At 37.1% G+C, this 18399-nt stretch overlaps 1 protein-coding gene across 1 annotated transcript; it reads right to left on the bottom strand.

Moving 5' to 3' along the window:
* Positions 1-6221: 6221 nt before the first annotated feature.
* On the bottom strand, positions 6222-9576 carry LOC117630680 (receptor-like cytoplasmic kinase 176). The gene is made up of 6 exons (XM_034363390.1): positions 9059-9576; positions 8398-8702; positions 7993-8128; positions 7711-7853; positions 7504-7627; positions 6222-6960 (listed from the first exon to the last, which is right to left on the bottom strand). The coding sequence occupies exons 1-6, from the start codon at positions 9108-9110 to the stop codon at positions 6530-6532; spliced, it is 1191 nt and encodes a 396-aa protein (XP_034219281.1). The 5' UTR covers positions 9111-9576; the 3' UTR covers positions 6222-6529.
* Positions 9577-18399: the final 8823 nt, after the last annotated feature.

Below are 18399 nucleotides of genomic sequence, written 5' to 3'. Positions count from 1 at the left end.
CATTTTGTATTATTATTGGGATTAACCCTCTGAAACTATGTCAACCTTCTTTTTTTCTTCTTCGGTTCTTGGGTTTTTTTTTTTGTTGTTGGAGCAATTCTTCTTTTCATTTTCCCTAAAGTTAATTTTCACGCAATAAATCCTTCAGTGCATGCATTTCGGTGCAAGTGCGGAACAAAGAATTTGTTAATGAGTAGATTAACTAAAGTTAGCTTAAAATTTAATGATCAATTTTTTTGTACTTATCGTTTCTATAATCGTTTTATAAATAAAAGTATACATTAAATCGTATAAACCACACTAGTTCCTATTTTTATTGACTAATTTTCAATAAACTTTACCATAAAACAAAAACATATTAAATGCGACCAAAAAACACTTCAACAACATAATTGAAAGTGTATCTATTCAAGTTGTGTCATGCAATTATTGAGAGAATTGAAATTTTTTGTTATTACATTTGAATCAATAAATATATATTTTAGAAACTCGTTCTTCATTTTGTTGCTAAGAGTTGTTTTAACGAGTTGGAGAGATAAGGTTAAGGACTTTACCCTGAAGTCGAAGTCGAAGTCGAAGTGTTTGTTGGGATAGAGAAAACAAAAAGTCGTGGTCTCTGTAAGGGGAGAGGGTTGTCAAACGATAAGTTATTTTTAGAGTGCTACTATTTCCACCAACTTGTCTTATTTTCCCACTCACCTTATCTCTAAACTTTTAAAGACAAATTTAACCATACTGTAAAATGTCTTAAAAAGACTTGAGGGAAAAAAAATAGAGAACTAAGATGAAAAATAAGATACAACAAAAATGAGAGAGATGTGTGGGCCGTCTGAGAGAGAAGACGTTAGCAGAGAGAATAAAAGGAGAGAGGAAATGAGGTAATAATTAAAAGGGTATTTTAGGAATATTGGTGGGTGGAAAAATATGATTGTGTTTTTTAAAATTTATATGGTGGGTGAAAAGATAAGGTAAGTGGAAAAATAAGACAGGTGAATGAAAATAGCAGCATTCTATTTTTATTGTTGCCCAACACTAAATTGATAAAGAATTGGACTTTTTTGAATTTTAATAGGCTAATAAATACTGTGCTATATTTAAAGCAACTCAATTATAGGCTTCATTTTTCCCCCCTAAGATTTCACTGTTCTCCAGCCCACCTAAGCCATTGGAGTAGTTCTGCCAGTGCTTTGGTGATGAATCTTCTAGAAAACTTTCCATGTCCTAAGAAGGATTGGATCTCTTTCACTGATGATGGAGGTGGCAAGCTACGTATCACATCAACTTTGGGCTTGTCAACCTCAATGTCCTTACTTGAAATCACATTGTAAACACGAATTTCTTGCGACAAATGAGACAAGAACACGTGTACAAAATAATATCGTATTTATGAAATTTAGGGTTACAATCTCTGTATTGAATCCTCTGATTCAATCTCCAAAGTGTTTAAGAAAATTTGTGTTTGATACAAGGGTCGTAGAGACTTGATCTCGACCAAACGGGTAGCACGAAGCTTGTTTGGTGTTTGGGATTTTTCTACGGTGAAGGAACCGGCACGTATTTGTTGTGCTTGGTGGCTCTTCCAAGGTAGGGTGAAGAATGCAGAGAGTTTTCTGTTTCTTCTGAGTGCTAGGTTTTTCTCCGACCTCTCTGACCCCTTCTTTCATCTTGAGGCCTCCTATTTATAGGCTTTTGTCGGATGCTTGACCTAAATAACTTTCCTTGATTTGTGGGATTTGATTTGATTTAAATCAATTCCCATAATCTGACAATTTAACCAGATTATCTTCAATTGATTAACCTGATTAATATTTGATTTAAATCAAAGTCAATCACAGAAAATTCTTTCCTTTAATTTTGTCTTCATCTTGAACCGTATGATGCACTCCGTCGGATGTCGCCATTTGTCATTTTTGACAACTAATTCGATTTTGATGAGTCACACGCCACATGGGTGAATTACGAGGCCCACGATTTAATCCACTGAACCCTAATTATTTTCTTGTCAATGGAATTTATTACACCAAAATTTCTTTGTCTACACACATACCCAAAAACAATTCCTTGTTGTACTATAAAATGGCACTTCTCGCAATTAAGGATTAAATTGCATTCCTGGCATTTTTCAAAAATATAGACAAACTGTTAAGACATGAATCAAATGAAGTCAACTAAAAATACTTCGATAAACTTTTCTACCATATAAGAGAAAGTACTCATCATGCATCGTTTGAATATGGCCGATGCATTGCATAATCCAAAGGGTATACGCCAGTAAGTGAATGTGTCATAAGGACATGTCAATGTTGTCTTGTAATGGTCTTCCGGAGCTATAATGATTTGGTTGTATCCCGAATATCCAACCAATAAACAATAGTAATTGTGACATGCAAGATGTTCAAGCATTTGATCAATAAATGGCAATGGAAAATGATCCTTACCGGTAAGATAAGATCATTCATTTGCACAAGCACATCTTCTAGGATTCCTCTTGGATACCTTATGGAATGATATGCCAATTGCATGCTCATATAAGTTGTTTTAAGATCACCTAATTTCTAGGCGTGACAACATTGTACACGACACGAATTCGTACGAAAAATTTAGTATTTGGGTATGAGTTAACGGGTTGTGTTGATAATTGGTTGACCCGTTAGCCAACAGTTAAGCTAACAGATCATATCAGTGTCATTCACGAATCACCCGTTAACCCATTAAGAGCATGGATAATTTTGTAATTTCATATCTTTCTTTTTGTCTTTTTATCTCTCCTTCCCCTTCCCCAAAATGATTAGAAATGTGGCTTACATCGTGGCCCAAAGCTTGTGAGCTACTATGTTGGGTTGGTAAAGGCCTTCCAGAAGCACAACTACAACTCATTTGGTGGCTAGCAGCGCCAACTCGGTGCTCCTGGCTACAGCAAGGGCACAACTTTGGCTCACGAACGACGACACGATTGAGATGATGAAGAAATTTGGGGAGTATGAGAGATGAGAGTGTGATGACGGTGGTGATGAGGGTTTGGACGACAACGCACTGTGCTAGTTGATTTTTTTTAATTGTTTAATTGTTTATATTATTTTTTAATTTAATTTTTAATTCTTAACGGGTGAAACGGTTGTGTCGTGTGATTCGTGAATTGCAACGGGTCGTGTTCATGTTTGATATTTTTCCCCTGTTTTTTTAACGTGTCATTTTGTGTCAACCTGTTAAGAAAAACGGTTTGACACAAACACGACATGAATGAACGAATAAGGCATTAGATTAAAAGAAGCACCTAAATCAAGTAAAGTATTTTCAAATCTTTGATTGCCAATGAGACAAGCATGGCCCGCTTCAACTGTCATGGTCAAGGTTCGTGTTTAAAGCCCATTTATTAAATTATATTTGTTTTAGAAAAAAAGTAATACATAATATTATTATATTTATATCTTAAATTCAAGAATATCTCTTTTCTCTAATAATTTATATATATATATATATTAAAATTAATGGTTTCTTTATATATAAAATAATGATTTTTTTTTTCAAGTTTCAATTTTTTAAAACTCAAACAATATTCTAGCCATTTTCTATTTAAATATACTTTAAATAAAGTTATTGGCCTCTTTTTTTCAACAAATAATAAATCTTGTTAGTATACACGTAATTATAAAAAATATATATATATAAAGTTGGAAAAACTAAATTACCAAAAAAAGAAGAAAAAGCAATACATAAGTCAAATTTAGCATGGCCCCATATTGGCATGTTTAAAGGCTCGTCACGAGCATGACCCGATCCCATATGGGCTAAGGCTGGGGGCTCAGGCTGAGATTGATGATTTTCATAAATGGACGGGCCCGACAAGACTCGTTTATTAAATTGGCAAACTCTAAATAGGTCGGCCCGGCCCGACACGACCCGTTTGACACTTACATTGCTGACATTTTGGGTACGGATCAAACTGTTTGAGGTACAAAGCTCAACCAAAACCCTAGCTTTCCAACCGAATTATAGAGAAGATTGAGAGAGAGAGAGAGAGAGATATATATATATATAAATATTATAGAGCAAAGATTAGAGAGAGATATAGATTGAAGAGAGATTGAGAATTACAGAGAAGATTTGAAAATTTATTGCCAAAATTTCTCACTCCCAATCTCTCTTACCACTCTCAAGCTACCTTTTTCTGAATATTAGGAATTTACTCAGGCTCCCATTTTCTTTTTCTTTTGTGTTAATTCTAGGGCCATGACCGTACATGACATCAAAATGCGCTGTCTATAGACAAGTCGATAACTCAAAAACCAAGCAGCTGTTTTTTGTCTAAATCTACCCAGTTGATGGTCTTTTCCCTCTAAATTTAACCTAGCTGGCAGATTTGAGCTTTTTGTCTATCAAATTCATCCAAAAGGCCAATAAAAAAAGGGATTTCATATAAAATAATATAATTAAATAAATGACAGAGAGCTAATTTTGGATTCTTTTAAATCCAAATTAGATGAATTAGGATATCTTCATAATATTCATACTAGAAGCAGGCATATAAATAAATAAATAAAAAGTAAAACAAATATTATGAGCAAAATGGAGGTTAGTCACATTATTATTTTTTGAAGGTTGTTGCTAGTTCCCGCCAGTGTTCTCACTCGCGGTAAAATTTTAATAAATAATAAGATCGTTTATCCTAAAATACCCCTTTATATCAATTCAATCACTTTACTAATACACTCTTCTCACCCTTATCTTGCTCAATTTTTTTACCTTGCCAAGTTGCCATAGACCTTTTAATTTTGGGATCACAAATTTCTTTCCACATCCACTTTTCTTGCTTAGTGGCATAGTGTATTACACATACGCATGTCATCACCGATTTCACATGTCCATTGGGTGTATTTGCGTGAGTTTATGTTTTGTTTTAGTCATTTATTTCCTGCTTGGTATAGTTATAAAGTCATCTTATTCTTATTTCTTGCTTGGTATAGCTATAAAGTCATCTTATCCTTATTTGAGGGTGCAACCACCACATTTGCGAGAAAGAAAAGCTTTTCTTTCCTTCTTCTCTCTCCTCTTCGTGACTATCTTTCCCTTCTCATTATCTCTCATCTTCATCTTTTTATTATCTTTCTTCTTCCTTGCTGCCTCGACTCTATCCCCTCAAAAATCAAAATCGTGCCGCACCAATCATTCATTCGGTGAACCAACAATGTCGATTTTTTGGGATGACGATTTGTTGTCGGTGTTGAGATTTGCTCCAACAAAGATTTTGGTTTGGTCCTCATCTTCAAGGCTCCGGGGTTTATTTGACTTCCGCTTTCCGGCACAACCTTATTTTCATTTGGTTTTTTTTAATTTTGTGAAGGCTAGTATCCTCAATAAAACTTGCAAAAGGAAACTACCATCACTCTCTCTCAAAAACACCGAAAACAATGATGTTGATAATTCAATTTTTGCAATGTTTTTCGAGATGAACACAAGAGTAAGATATATCTTGCTCTTGTGTTCATCATGCTTACTAATGTTGGCCTATAGGATAGAAACCTCAATAAAACTAAGGAAGAAGAATTAACACCAATATCTCAGAGGCTGCAGCAAATGAACTGCATCAGAGGTCTGAAGAAGGTGGACTTACTTGTCAGCAACCCAATAAAGATTTCAGAGACCTCGATCCCGAGATCTAGTATGCAGCGGTATCACAACACTGCTTCCATACTTCTCCCACTTGGCTTTATTGGTTTATCTTTGCCTATAGTAGTCCATGGCTATCTTATTCAAATTACACTTTATTGCTCTCAAGGATGTTACTTGACCATCTTTTATTCAAGTAAATAGTCTCTCTTGTTTTCATTACAAGTTTTGGTAACTCTTCATAAGAGAACGACTTTCCTCCTCTTCTTTGTCATGGTTAGACGTCAACTTCATATTTAAAAAGAGTTCAATTTGAGTTTGGTACTCTGTGATTTCAATCGTCCGTTGTGATCTCAATTTTAACAATTAAGTACATTGTATAAGCACAATAAAACCAACAAATAACTAAAAAACAGTGACAGCCCAGTCGATTTTGGCTAGGACTGAAGTCTCTGGTTATTAGCTTGGGTTCGAGTCCCAGTAAAGCATAACTAGGAGGTACATTTGCGGGAAAGAGGAATGGTTGTTACAATTTTGATCCAATCGAATTTGAGAAGATAATTACCTTCAATATCCTCAACCATCTATCCGCAATAAACAAAGAGTGAAGAAGAAAAAAAAAAAAATCCAATATCTAGACTATGCCTTCATGGAGGATTTTAACAAGGTCACATAATTTCTAGAGGAACCAAAAATGAGCTCAATCAGACTCACACACAATCCTGAACAGAACTATATATGTACCTTCAATGGTTCTGTGAGAAAATAACCAGAAAAGATTTGGAAAGTATAGGCTCAAATACATATTTATACACAATCACTTCATACTCAACAAGAACAATCTTGCCTATGTACAAATTTGAACTCTCAAGACTTTACTCAACACCTTCCCTAGTATCTTGGGCAGCATGAAAAATTTGTCTCAAGCAAAAAGTGGGGATGCAGAAGGCCTGGGATAAGCAGTCACTCTGGAAGCATTAGGAGCACCATTAGAATGGCCATGACTAGTTACATGGTTCTCTTTCTGAGTACTTTTCTGCATGTCCTTTGTCTCCTGAAGCTCCTCCAGTGTTGTTACCACTTCGTTCACGTCGGGTCTGTACTTAGGATCTATAGAAAGACATTGAAGTGCAAGGTTGGCAGCCTTTTGGGCCCGATTGAGTGAGTACTGGCCTTCAAGTCGAGAATCAATGACACGAAAAACCCGGCGTTTGTTTCTCAGGTATGGTTTTGCCCACTCCACCAGGTTGTGTTCTCCAGTTGGTCTGTTCTTATCTATAGCTCGTCGTCCAGATAACATTTCTAGTAGAACAACTCCAAAACTGTATATGTCACTCTTGGCAGTAAGATGACCTGCCGAAGAAAACATGCAATTAATTGTAAGCACTAACTGTACTTTGGCTCTATAATACCAAGCTTTGGCAATTGCACCCACATTCCATCAGTGGTCAACAATTGAACGTAGGTTATTTGACAGATTATTTTTGGGCTTTTGATGTTGGAGAAGTTACTGGGAATTGATGTACTTCATGGAATTAACTAATGGAACTTGTCCCACCCCTATCCTCTTTTGAGATTTACAGGGCAGATATTTTCTGAGGGTAATGTTAATAGACTAACTTCATGAATGCAGAACTATTGTCAACTAAGGTTGATAAGCTACACAAATTCGTACTTCTTCAACAGTATGAGGTATAACCTTACTTGGCAAATGCTTTATGAATAACAAATTTTAAATTATTTTGGACAAACAGTTTTAGCTCTGCAAAAGTGCATCTCAGAAAATTGAAATGTCATCTAAAGCATGAAACTTGGAGTGGTCCTTGGTTTCTAGAAGCCAAAGAGGTTCCATACAGGTCAAGGATTTTAGAGAAGAAATGAATATGAAAGTAGTACCTGTGGCTAAATACTCAGGAGCAGCATATCCTTGAGTTCCAATGACCCTAGTAGAGACATGGCTCTTGTCACCAGTTGGGCCATCCCTGGCTAATCCAAAATCAGACAGCTTTGCATTGTAGTTCTGAAATTGTAATAATGAGTCAGTACGGAGGCAAACGATCAGCCATACTGAATCTGATTAAAGTATGCTATTGAGTTACGTACCGAGTCGAGCAAAATATTAGCCGACTTGAAGTCGCGATGTATGACTTGTGTTTCAGCATTGTGGAGAAAAGCAAGTCCCCTTGCAGCACCAAGGGCGATTTTCATTCGAAGGCTCCAAGATAGTGGCTGAAAGTGAGAACTTCCTGTTGCAGCGGTAGCTAATGCTTCAGTAACAAGTTATTATAGGCAACTTGCTGTGTGCTATCTCTAAGGAGAAAAAAGGAGGGGGAGAGAGAGAAAGGTTCAAAATGAATGCCACTATTGAGGATGTAAGAAACTCACTCCTGAATAGATGATTTTCCATGCTACCCTTAGGCATGAACTCGTAAACTAAGAGCCGATGATCATCCTCTAAGCAATAACCAATTAATTTCACAAGATTAGGGTGATGCAGCTCCCCAAGATAGTTGATTTCTGTCTGCAGGTCCAAAATGTAGTGTTAATTACTCTGCTATTTGAGAAATGCTCCAAAAATCATGCCAAATTGACAATCAATACTCTAGCCAAGAATTGCAAGTCATAGAAGAGTTACAGTTAGGTGATATGGAGAACTTCTTATTGCAAGTTTCTCCTAATTTAAAGAGCCATAAACTACTATGACATGAAGTTTTAAGCGTACAATGCACACAAGTAAATAAACCAGACCATCAAAACTCATAAAGATGAAAAGGGGATGACTGCACTCACCAACCATTCCTTGTGACCCTGGATTCCATCTTGGTTGAGCCTCTTCACGGCAATCACCATGCCAGTACCGGCCTTGGTAGCTATGAAAGAACTTTCATCAATCCAACCTTTGAAAACAGAACCAAAACCGCCATCTCCTAGTACACTGTCAGGACGGAAGTTTCTTGTGGCATTTTTGAGCTCACTGAAGCCGATACTCTTCAATTTAGTAGATTGTAAGATCTCACCCTCACTCCGAGGAGTGACAGGCATGGAACCTGATGACGCCTTGCTATTTGAAGCACTCCCATTTTTAGAATTGAATCCTACAGAGAAAGTAATCCAATGGACCTATGTTACCAAATGTTCACTTCAATAGGCAGAGGTGAAAAGTGAAAACATACTGTACACAGTCATGGTGCTACCAATTCGATAGTTCCCTAAAAGCACTTTCTAGCTTATAGCATAGAGGAAAATGTTCTTAAGCATTATCAAAATCCTTGGTAAGCTTACAAAGTCCTAGCAACAAAAACTTACAGCTTCAATTAAAATCCTATAAAACTACCTCAAAATAACAAACCCATCTAACCAACCAAAAAGAAGACGTTCAGGAAATCATAATTTTCATGTTCTCTGATGAAAGTAGTAACAGAGTTCATTTTCCAAGAAATAATAGCCATACCTGTATGAGAAGGAGTTTCAGCCTTGATTTTGTTGCTCCAGCAAACCCCCATCCAAACAAATGTTTCCCAAATCTCTATCTTCCCAGCTTTCAAACAAATTCAACAAGCAAAACAAAACAAAGTCTTGAAATGCAGAGAACGTCAACAAAACTCAATATGAAGGCTCGTGAGAAAACAGAGATTTTGTCCCAGACTGATATTTTCTTTTCTGGGTACAATCTCCCAACAAGCTTTTTACCCTCTCCCCAGAAAAAGACATGTATACTGAACCCAAGTTCAATTCAGACACGAAAAAGATCACACTTTTTTCTTTTACAGATATCCTAGCTATAGCTGCTAGTATAGATAATTGATACTATTGGGTTCCTTTTGCTTCTTTTGGTTTTGTTTTCGGAAGAGAAGCTAACAAAAAACGAGGAAGAAAATAGAGAGGGTCCTTTGAGCCTTTGCCATTGGAGCTTCTGTGTTGCCTTTGTAGACCTTCGGGAAGCACAGAGCAATAGACGGTTGACTTGCTTTTTAGATTCTCTGTCTTCCACTGCAACTAACACATTTATTGGCATTTTAAATGAGGAATATTAATTTTCTTTACATTTTGTTTCTTTGTGTGCTAATTTTCATTAAAAAAAATTTACTGAGTAAATTAGATTTATTAATAATGATGTTCTTTTAAGGGATTCAGTTATGTTACACAGTTGGAAATCAGAATCAATAGTCATATAAAATTTCTTAAAATGACATTCTGATGTGATTTTGTTAAAATGTTGGGGAAAAACTCCTCTCTTTTTTTGGGTTCACTTGCAATTCTATCTTTATTTCTCTTTTTATATGAAAAAAATTCTAATATGCAACTATCACAGTGTCACGACACACGGCAATATAACAATCACGTAAAAGAATTACTCACTCACATAAATCCGAGATGGATAAGTTAGTGGCGACAACACAATCGTTTCTCTCTTTTTTTCTCTAATTAATCAGCTACTTGATAACTAGTTATGATGTTCGGATGGTTGTGATGGAGGGCTGATGCTTATTGTGTTTGCCGCATGTTTTTGTTAAACTTGTCACGCGGAGGCATGAATAATATGCTGGTTGGAGTTGTCGGTGTGCTTTTGTAGATTCTCATTCATTGTTAATCAATTTTCAGACCATTCCTTTGTTTCTGTAATGGCATCTACTCAATGATTATTAGTCAAATTGCGTGTTTATTTACTTATTTAATTACACCTAATTAATCAATTTCTGACCATTTCATGGATTAATCTGAGTTCAATGGCCTATCCATAACGTGCACGTTTGGAGGAATAAGTCAGTGTTGGGGTTGCTGGGAAGCTTCTTTTTTGGAAATTTGGATCTTCTTCTAGATATGTAGATTAGACTAATAAAGGTCACCTTGCTGGAATTTATTAAGAATTTAAAATTAATAAGTTGATGGGTTCTCCAAACTTATTTCTTGCTCTCTTTTTTTTAATTGGAAATTATTTTCTTACTTTTATTATTGCACCAATTTCACAGAAATTTGAACAAAAAAACATGGTGTGGTTTCACAACTGACGCGAGAAAATCAAATTATTTCTTAGTTTCTCACACCTAATAAATAAATGAAAATAGTAATAAAAAGCAATCACGTCTCATTGTCCCTTCTAATTACGCCAAAGTAAGGTCCCCACGTTAGCTTTTTATTTTATTTTATAATCCACAGTATCAATGTTTTAATGATGTCGGAGAAAATTCACGATGGTTGTCCTAACTATTGACTTAAAGGTTGATGCATATGAAAAATTATCAGGTGGTATTGAAACATGGTCACTTGGTATAAGACGTTTGTGTATTGTTATATCATCATATGAATGGATGTCAATTTCTACTGTAGAGTATAGTATTAGTAAATATTCAACTATACTCGATCAGGCACGGATTTAGAATTTAAAAATAACTAGGGCTAACTTTTAGGTCAATTTTTCAATCAGAAAGTTTCTATTGAAATTTCGATAGTCTATTTTATTTTTAAATGATATTTTCTAATTTGTATATAACACAATAAACACTTGTATTATTTACTCCTACATCTTCAATTACATTCTTGAAAACTTCCCCAATTATACATCAAATAGAACTTAACGATACGAGTGAATTTCATTGATAAGAAAAAAATACAACTTTCATAAATAAGTAAAAACTTCCTACAGAGTAACACATGTAAATTTATATATTACACATCAATTGCAAAAAATAAAAAAAACAGTATTCTAGATCACTAAATCAAAATTTTGAAATAGTCTTATAATTAAATCACAAGAAAAAGTAGTGTACAAGAAGAAGGAAAACAGGAGAAAGAAAAAGACAAAAAAAGAAAAAAAGAAAAAGAAGTGAGCACGCACAGGAGAAGTGGTGGAGATGAGCAGACAAAGTCACACGTTTTGGCTCTTGGTTGGAGAGAGAAGAAGGCTGTTATGGGATGGCTATTATTTTTATATTTAATTTTTTAAAGAAGCTGGGCTGGGCTATATATACAAGAATTTGGGTCGGGCTTCACCCCTACCTAGACAGGGTTGGGCTCTTGCCTGTACTCGACACGTAATATGATTATACCATTGTGTCAATGCGTTCGTACAACACTATAAACTTGGAACTCAGCTTATTTGTTTTTTCCTTGATACAACAAATATCGTCCATAAAATTCAAACTTAAGAGCTTCTGAAATAAAACAAAAATAGTGTATCACTACATAAAATGATCATTGACAAATCCTGTTGGAGCTAGTTTGCCTTTATAATTCTCTTAGAGCATTTCTTCCTGTTTGTCATGACAAAAGGAAGTGGGAGATAAATGCTATTATTATTCATATGAATAGTGCCTGCCCTAACAATTTTTTTTTGGTTTTCCACCTATTGCCATGACAACCACTATTCACATGAGATATGAGGAGATGAAATATAAACAAAAAAATTCTGAAAATTTTGGTTTTGGTTTTTCAATTTTTTTTGTTATTTAAATTGGCTACTGACGTCACAATGATGTTAGCATTAGGTCAGCTTGCCTAGGTAGCAGCCCATGCAAGTCTTGCCTTCGGACTTGCCCAAGTTGGTGGAGCCCAACTTTTGCCCTGTTTAGAATTGATTGCTGAAAACACATTTTGGAGCCTAGGGAGCCTTTTGCCCGGGCCGGGGCTTCCCAGTGGAAATACTCTTATATATATATATATATATTGACAGGACCCAACCCAATTTCCACTTTGGAATTCGAGCCAAGTCCCGTGCGTGGCCGACACTTGACAAATGTCGGGCACAAAGGACCTTTTTACCCTTCTTGCTTCAATTCTTCTTTAAAATTCCCTTAGACTTCTGCCGAAAATTCGGCAGAGTCTCCCCTGTATTTTGACCATTCCCAAAACTTTACACCTGTTAAACATTCAACTAATCCACACCAACTGCCAGAATAATTCAAATAATAAAATCCCAACTCCAGTTTTTCAGTTTCAATGAGATATCAGAGCATTTCCTAAAGTTCAAGGTTTCAGGGATTTTCTATAAACTCTACCTGACTTGAAGCGCGGAAGCTATGACTGGCCCGGTGGTGGATCCCGCGTACCTCTATGGCCTGGGGGCGAAAAACAGTTTGAAAAAATGTGAGTGGACCAAAAATAATGTTCTTCAAAGCAATTCTCATAAACATAATATCCCCCATTGTAAAAAAAAAAAATTTAACTAAATAAAACTGAATACTTACCTTCTACATCACGCATAGTCAATTCAAGGCATTCTATATCAGTCATATTCAAGCTCGAAAGTTTCATACAAAAACCACTGAATTCAAAGCTTTCATAAAAGTACTGAAATCAATTGCGTATAAAAACTCTGTACTCAGACCTTTCATAATTGAATAAATATAAAGGGATCTATGTCCAAAAAAATCAGAAAAACTGATTTATAATAGCTGAAAATCAACATTTAATAAAGAAACTCAGAATCCTTTGAAAATACCACCAATATGTACCCCTGTCATTTCCGTCAATTCCCTGGCAGGTCTCGGGCGTCACACAGACTTACCCGAGCCGCAAACTGGCGAAATCGGGGGACTATGATCAGCCTGTCCCGCCGGCAGATTCCTCGATGACACCAAGTCAACTCGAGTCGCTCTGGCAGGATGCAGGGGACCGTAGTCAGCCTGATCCGCAATCCCGGCAGGTCTCGGGGACATAAAGTCAGCCGAGCCGCAATCCTGGCAGGTCTCGGGACACCAAGTCTGCCGAGCCGCAAATCCTGGCACTCACGGTCCGAGCGTCCCCGAAACTCGTGAGGCAAGTCAAGTGTACTGACTGAACTATAATCAGACTGGATGTCCGTAGACATCGGTCCGACTCTGGGTAATCACCATAAAGAAAAAAGGGTACGAGGTGGTTTTAAAATAATGTCCTTTTAAAAAGAAATATCTGAATAATAACTGTAAAACTCAAGTCGTGCTGCGGTCTTAACTGATTCAAAACTCAAACTCTGTTTCTGTAACTGGTAAATAAGCAGCACCAACTTATAGAATTATTACTGTACTGATCATATTCAAAATCGTATTAAAACTTACTCAAAGACTGAATGAAGAAACTTACTCAAATAAACTCATTTATAAAACTCATTTATATAAAATCATTTATAAAATCTATTTTATATAAAAGCACATCAATTCATATAAAAGCACATCAATTCATTCATGAAATTTGATTTATGAAAGAAGGTCCACTCACAGATGGTCCGAGCTACTTCGATCCCTCGGAGGTCTCCTTTTAAAATCCTGTCGGGCTCCTGGTGCCTGATTACCCCGAAAGATTAAATTAATAAACTGCTGAATAAAACGAAATTCAACTAAACACCCTGCCCCCGGCTCCTAAAAATACGTGCTTTTCAACTCAAATTACTCCTATACCCACATTAGCATTTTCAGACAGTTGGACCAGTTTTTGGGAGGTCCGATACTCAGCTAAACGATAATTGTCAGATCGGCCGACTCGGGACCCGTGGGGTCCACGATCTCCGATGGCCAATCTGGACTTCCCTGAAGATTTCTCATAGGACGGGAACCATGTTCTGCGAATTTGGCCAGAAACGGACGGTCGGATTGGCCAAAATCGCGTTATCGCTTAAAACCCTAACAATAGCCCCATGATTCGCGATTCCGAAGTATCCGGGACTCCGATTCGCGATTCGTCGAATCCTACGCGATCCTGAAATCACGTAGACCGACATATCCAAAATTCAACGCGATCCAACAATCACACGACACTGCACCGACGGACCGCGCAATATGGAAAATCCGTTCGGGGCTCAAACGGACTCCGAATTGAGATCCGCGAAATCCCACGCACTCGTGACGACACGAGGACCTCAAAACTGGCCAGAGCCATGCCACCACCCTGGCCCACGCGCCGCCACACGCGCGGGGCAGATCGGGTGTTCAAAGCGATTCGGGTGTGCCGAAAAATCATGGAACCGAGACTCCAAACTCCTACCCTAGGTAAAACACCCCATTTGGAGTCACTTTTGTTCTTGGACTACCCCCAAAAAGTGACCGGAAATGGTAGTTTCGAAGGGCCGAAGTTTTGGCCAAACTTCAAGTCGAAAATCGAACCCCTTAACGCTAAAATCGATCGAAGCCCATATACCCATCAGCTAGAACACGAAAAATAGCTCAAAAACCATACCTTACTAGATCAATTTGGTGGAGAAACGAGGAAGAATTTCAAACTGGAAGTTCGGGTAGCTTCGAACGAACCTCCGTCGGAAAACACAATTTTCCGGCCAGCTCAGGGCGGCCCCCGGGTTGATGTCGGTTGGAAAAGGTAGGGGACTCGATGGTGGTTCCAACACTACCGGTCCCGTGGCCATTGGAGCTCGGAGGCGGCGCCAGCACCCTCTGGAAGTCGGTGGCCCGTTTCGCGCAGAGTCTGGGTTTATATAGATGCAACTTCGAAATATTTACGGTTATGCCACTGAGACTCTTTTGACCATAACTTTTTTGTTACAACTCCGATTCGGGCCCACTCCGTGTCTACGGACTCCTTTCGCCGTGCTCTACGCAATGGAGCAAGCGGAATTCCCAAATTCTTTCTCGATCAAAAAGTCAAATTTTCCCCATTAAAAAAAAGCAAGGGCAATTTGGTCTTTTCGCTAAAAGATATTTTCTTTACTTTTTAGATATTTTCTTTCTTTTTAGATATTTTGTTTTGGGTTCTTACATATATATATATATATGTTGTAAACATGTGGAGTCCACAAAGAAATTAAGCAAACATCTATGGGGCCCACAAAGAAATTAAGCAAAAAAAATTTTTGGAGGCTTCTTACCTGTAGACTCACGGATGCAGGTATCTCAGCCTATAAATAAAACCATCAGAAGAAGAAAACGTAAGAAGAAAAAAGGAAAAAAGAGAAGAGGAAAAAGAGAAGAGAAGGAAGAGAAGAAAGAAAGAAAGAGGGTGAGTGAGAAGAGAGAAAATTCAGTAAGCCTCACATATTGTAAACACTATTGTAATCATATTATTATATAGTGAAAAGGTTACTGCTGCTGCTCTCCGAGGACGTAGGCATAGCCGAACCTCGTTAAATACTGTGTCTCATCTACTTTACGTGCAGCTCAAAATTCGCACATATCTCAGGTTATTTTATAACACGTTATCAGCACGATAGTCTCTCCTTTTATTTCTGAAATTTTTCAACTCAACACTATGTGGTTATTTCTCTGTCTCCTCTCTGTCATATGTCTACTCTCACTTTACTACTACAACGACATGCAAACTTTCTTTTTTTTGTGTTCTCACAATTTCTATGTTGCTTAATCCATGCTTGTTTAATTTACTTCTTTGTAACGTAATTTGTAATTTCTAAGTTATTTAATCAGTCCTGTTATTTTATGGTGGTGTAATTTTTACCCATCGCGTTGTAATACAAATTATTGTAATAAAATGATGGTGTGATCTTAAAACCCATCTATTATATCTTGAATAGTGGCGCAGTTATATTGCCCACAATATATGATATATTATGCACTTCATATATATTATGTGGAGGTTTTTATCCCCACATTTATTTTATTTATGGTATGGTGTAGGTTTATTACCCATACGGCAATATTTATTTAAAGGTGTGGCGCGGGTTTATCGTCCACACAACTGCCTTTACTTTTATTTAAAAAGTATGGAGCAGAATTAGTGCCCATACAAGCACATTTACTCTTACTTAAGGTATGATGTGGAATTAACCCTCATACTTTATGAATTTACTTTACCGCATATTTACTTTTATTTAAAGTATGGTGCGGAATTAACGTCCATACAGCAAGCAATTTACTTTATGAATTTACTTTACCGCACATTTACTTTTATTAAAGGTAAGATGTGGAATTAACCCTCATACTTTATGAATTTACTTTACCGCACATTTACTTTTATTTAAAGTATGGTGCGGAATTAACGTCCATACAGCAAGCAATTTACTTTATGAATTTACTTTACGGCACATTTAATTTTATTTAAAGTATGGTGCGGAATTAACATCCATACAGCAAGCAATTTACTTTATGAATTTACTTTACCGCACATTTAATTTTATTTTAGGTATGGTGCGGGTTTATCGTCCATACCAGCAAATTCATAGCACTTTATTTTTATCATCAATTAATATACCTGAATAATGAGGGCCTGAAATTCCTATTAATAAGTGGCTTAATGTCCCAGATCTTGAGCCTAAAGTTTTGGATGGCAAATTTGGCAAAACTAGAGTTTGCTGCCTTGGACCTTTCCGGGGACAACTTTTTATCATGGGTCCTGGATGCCAAAATTCATCTACGAGCCAATGGCCTCGGACAAACAATTGTAGATGAGAATGATGCTTCGCCTGAAGAGAATGTGAAGGCCATGATCTTTCTTCGCCGCCACATCCATGAAGCGCTGAAGAGCGAATATGTGGTGGTTGATGAACCGTTGGTTCTGTGGAAAGCTCTAGGTGAAAGATACGATCACCAGAAGACGATGACTCTCCCAAGAGCTAGATACGAATGGACCCACTTGAGATTTCAAGATTACAAGTCAGTGTCCGAGTATAACTCTGCTATGCACAGAATTACCTCATTAATGAGGCTATGTGGGGAAAATATATCTGAGGAGGATATGCTCGAAAAAACTCTGAGCACTTTTCATGCTTCAAATGTCCTCCTTCAACAGCAATACATACATAGCAGTTTCAAGAAGTACTCGGAACTTGTATCTTGCCTCTTGTTAGCTGAGCAGAATAATGAGCTATTATTAAAGAATCACCAATCACGCCCAACGGGCTCAGCGCCACTTCCTGAAATAAATGCTGCATCTCAGGAAGTGAATGCCACTTCATCTCGTGGTAATATCCACAAACGTGGGCGATGGGGCAAGCGTGGCCACGGGCAAGGAAATAGAAAAAATCGTGGTGCTCGTTCAGAGGGTTTAGGTCCAAGGAGTGGTCCATCCACGAATGGCAAAAATGCATCCCGTAATAAGGGAAAGGCACAGATGAGCCATGTGCCTAGAAATGTTGAAAGCCCTTGTCACAGATGTGGTGCAAAGGGACATTGGGTGCGCACATGTCGTACGCCCAAGCATTTGGCGGATCTCTATCAAGCTTCACTTAAGAATAGGAAAGTGGAGATAAATTACATTGATCATGCTCCGCCAGCCATAGATGGCTCATCAGAAATATCACGTCAGCTAAACAAGACACATCTAGATGTTTCTGATTTTGTTACTAAAAGAGGGAATGAAGGTTATGAGTCCGAATTAGATTAAATTCCTTACTGTACTATTTGTATTAACTGTACTATTTGTATTAACTGTACTATTTGTATTAACTGAAGTGTTGTTTAAATTTCAATCCAATAAAAGTGGTAATGTTGTCTTCTTTATTGATTTCAGCTTATTTTACTTATTTGGTGGCATGGATGTAAATTATGGATGCCCTCAAAACAAAGGCTATGGCAAAGATATTTGTCTCGCAGACAGCGCGACTACTCATACGATCCTTCAAGATCGGAAGTATTTCTCAAAATTAATGCTTACAAAAGCAAAGGTAACAACCATATCAGTTCCTGCAAATCTGATTGAAGGTTCAGGAAGAGCCCAAATTATGTTACCGAATGGAACAATACTGTCCATTCCAGATGCTTTGTATTCATCTAACTCCAGAAGGAATCTATTGAGTTTCAAAGATATACGTTTGAATGGCTACCATGTTGAAACAAAGAAAGAGGAAAACATGGAATATCTTTGTATTACCTCCAATGATACCCAAAAGCGTATACTGGAGAAGCTTTGTGAGCTCTC

Source organism: Prunus dulcis, chromosome 6 (genome assembly GCF_902201215.1).
Source record: "Prunus dulcis chromosome 6, ALMONDv2, whole genome shotgun sequence".
Classification (NCBI taxonomy): Eukaryota; Viridiplantae; Streptophyta; class Magnoliopsida; order Rosales; family Rosaceae; genus Prunus; species Prunus dulcis.
The sequence above is the reverse complement of the archived record's forward strand: the minus strand, read 5'-3'. Positions and strand labels throughout refer to the sequence as shown.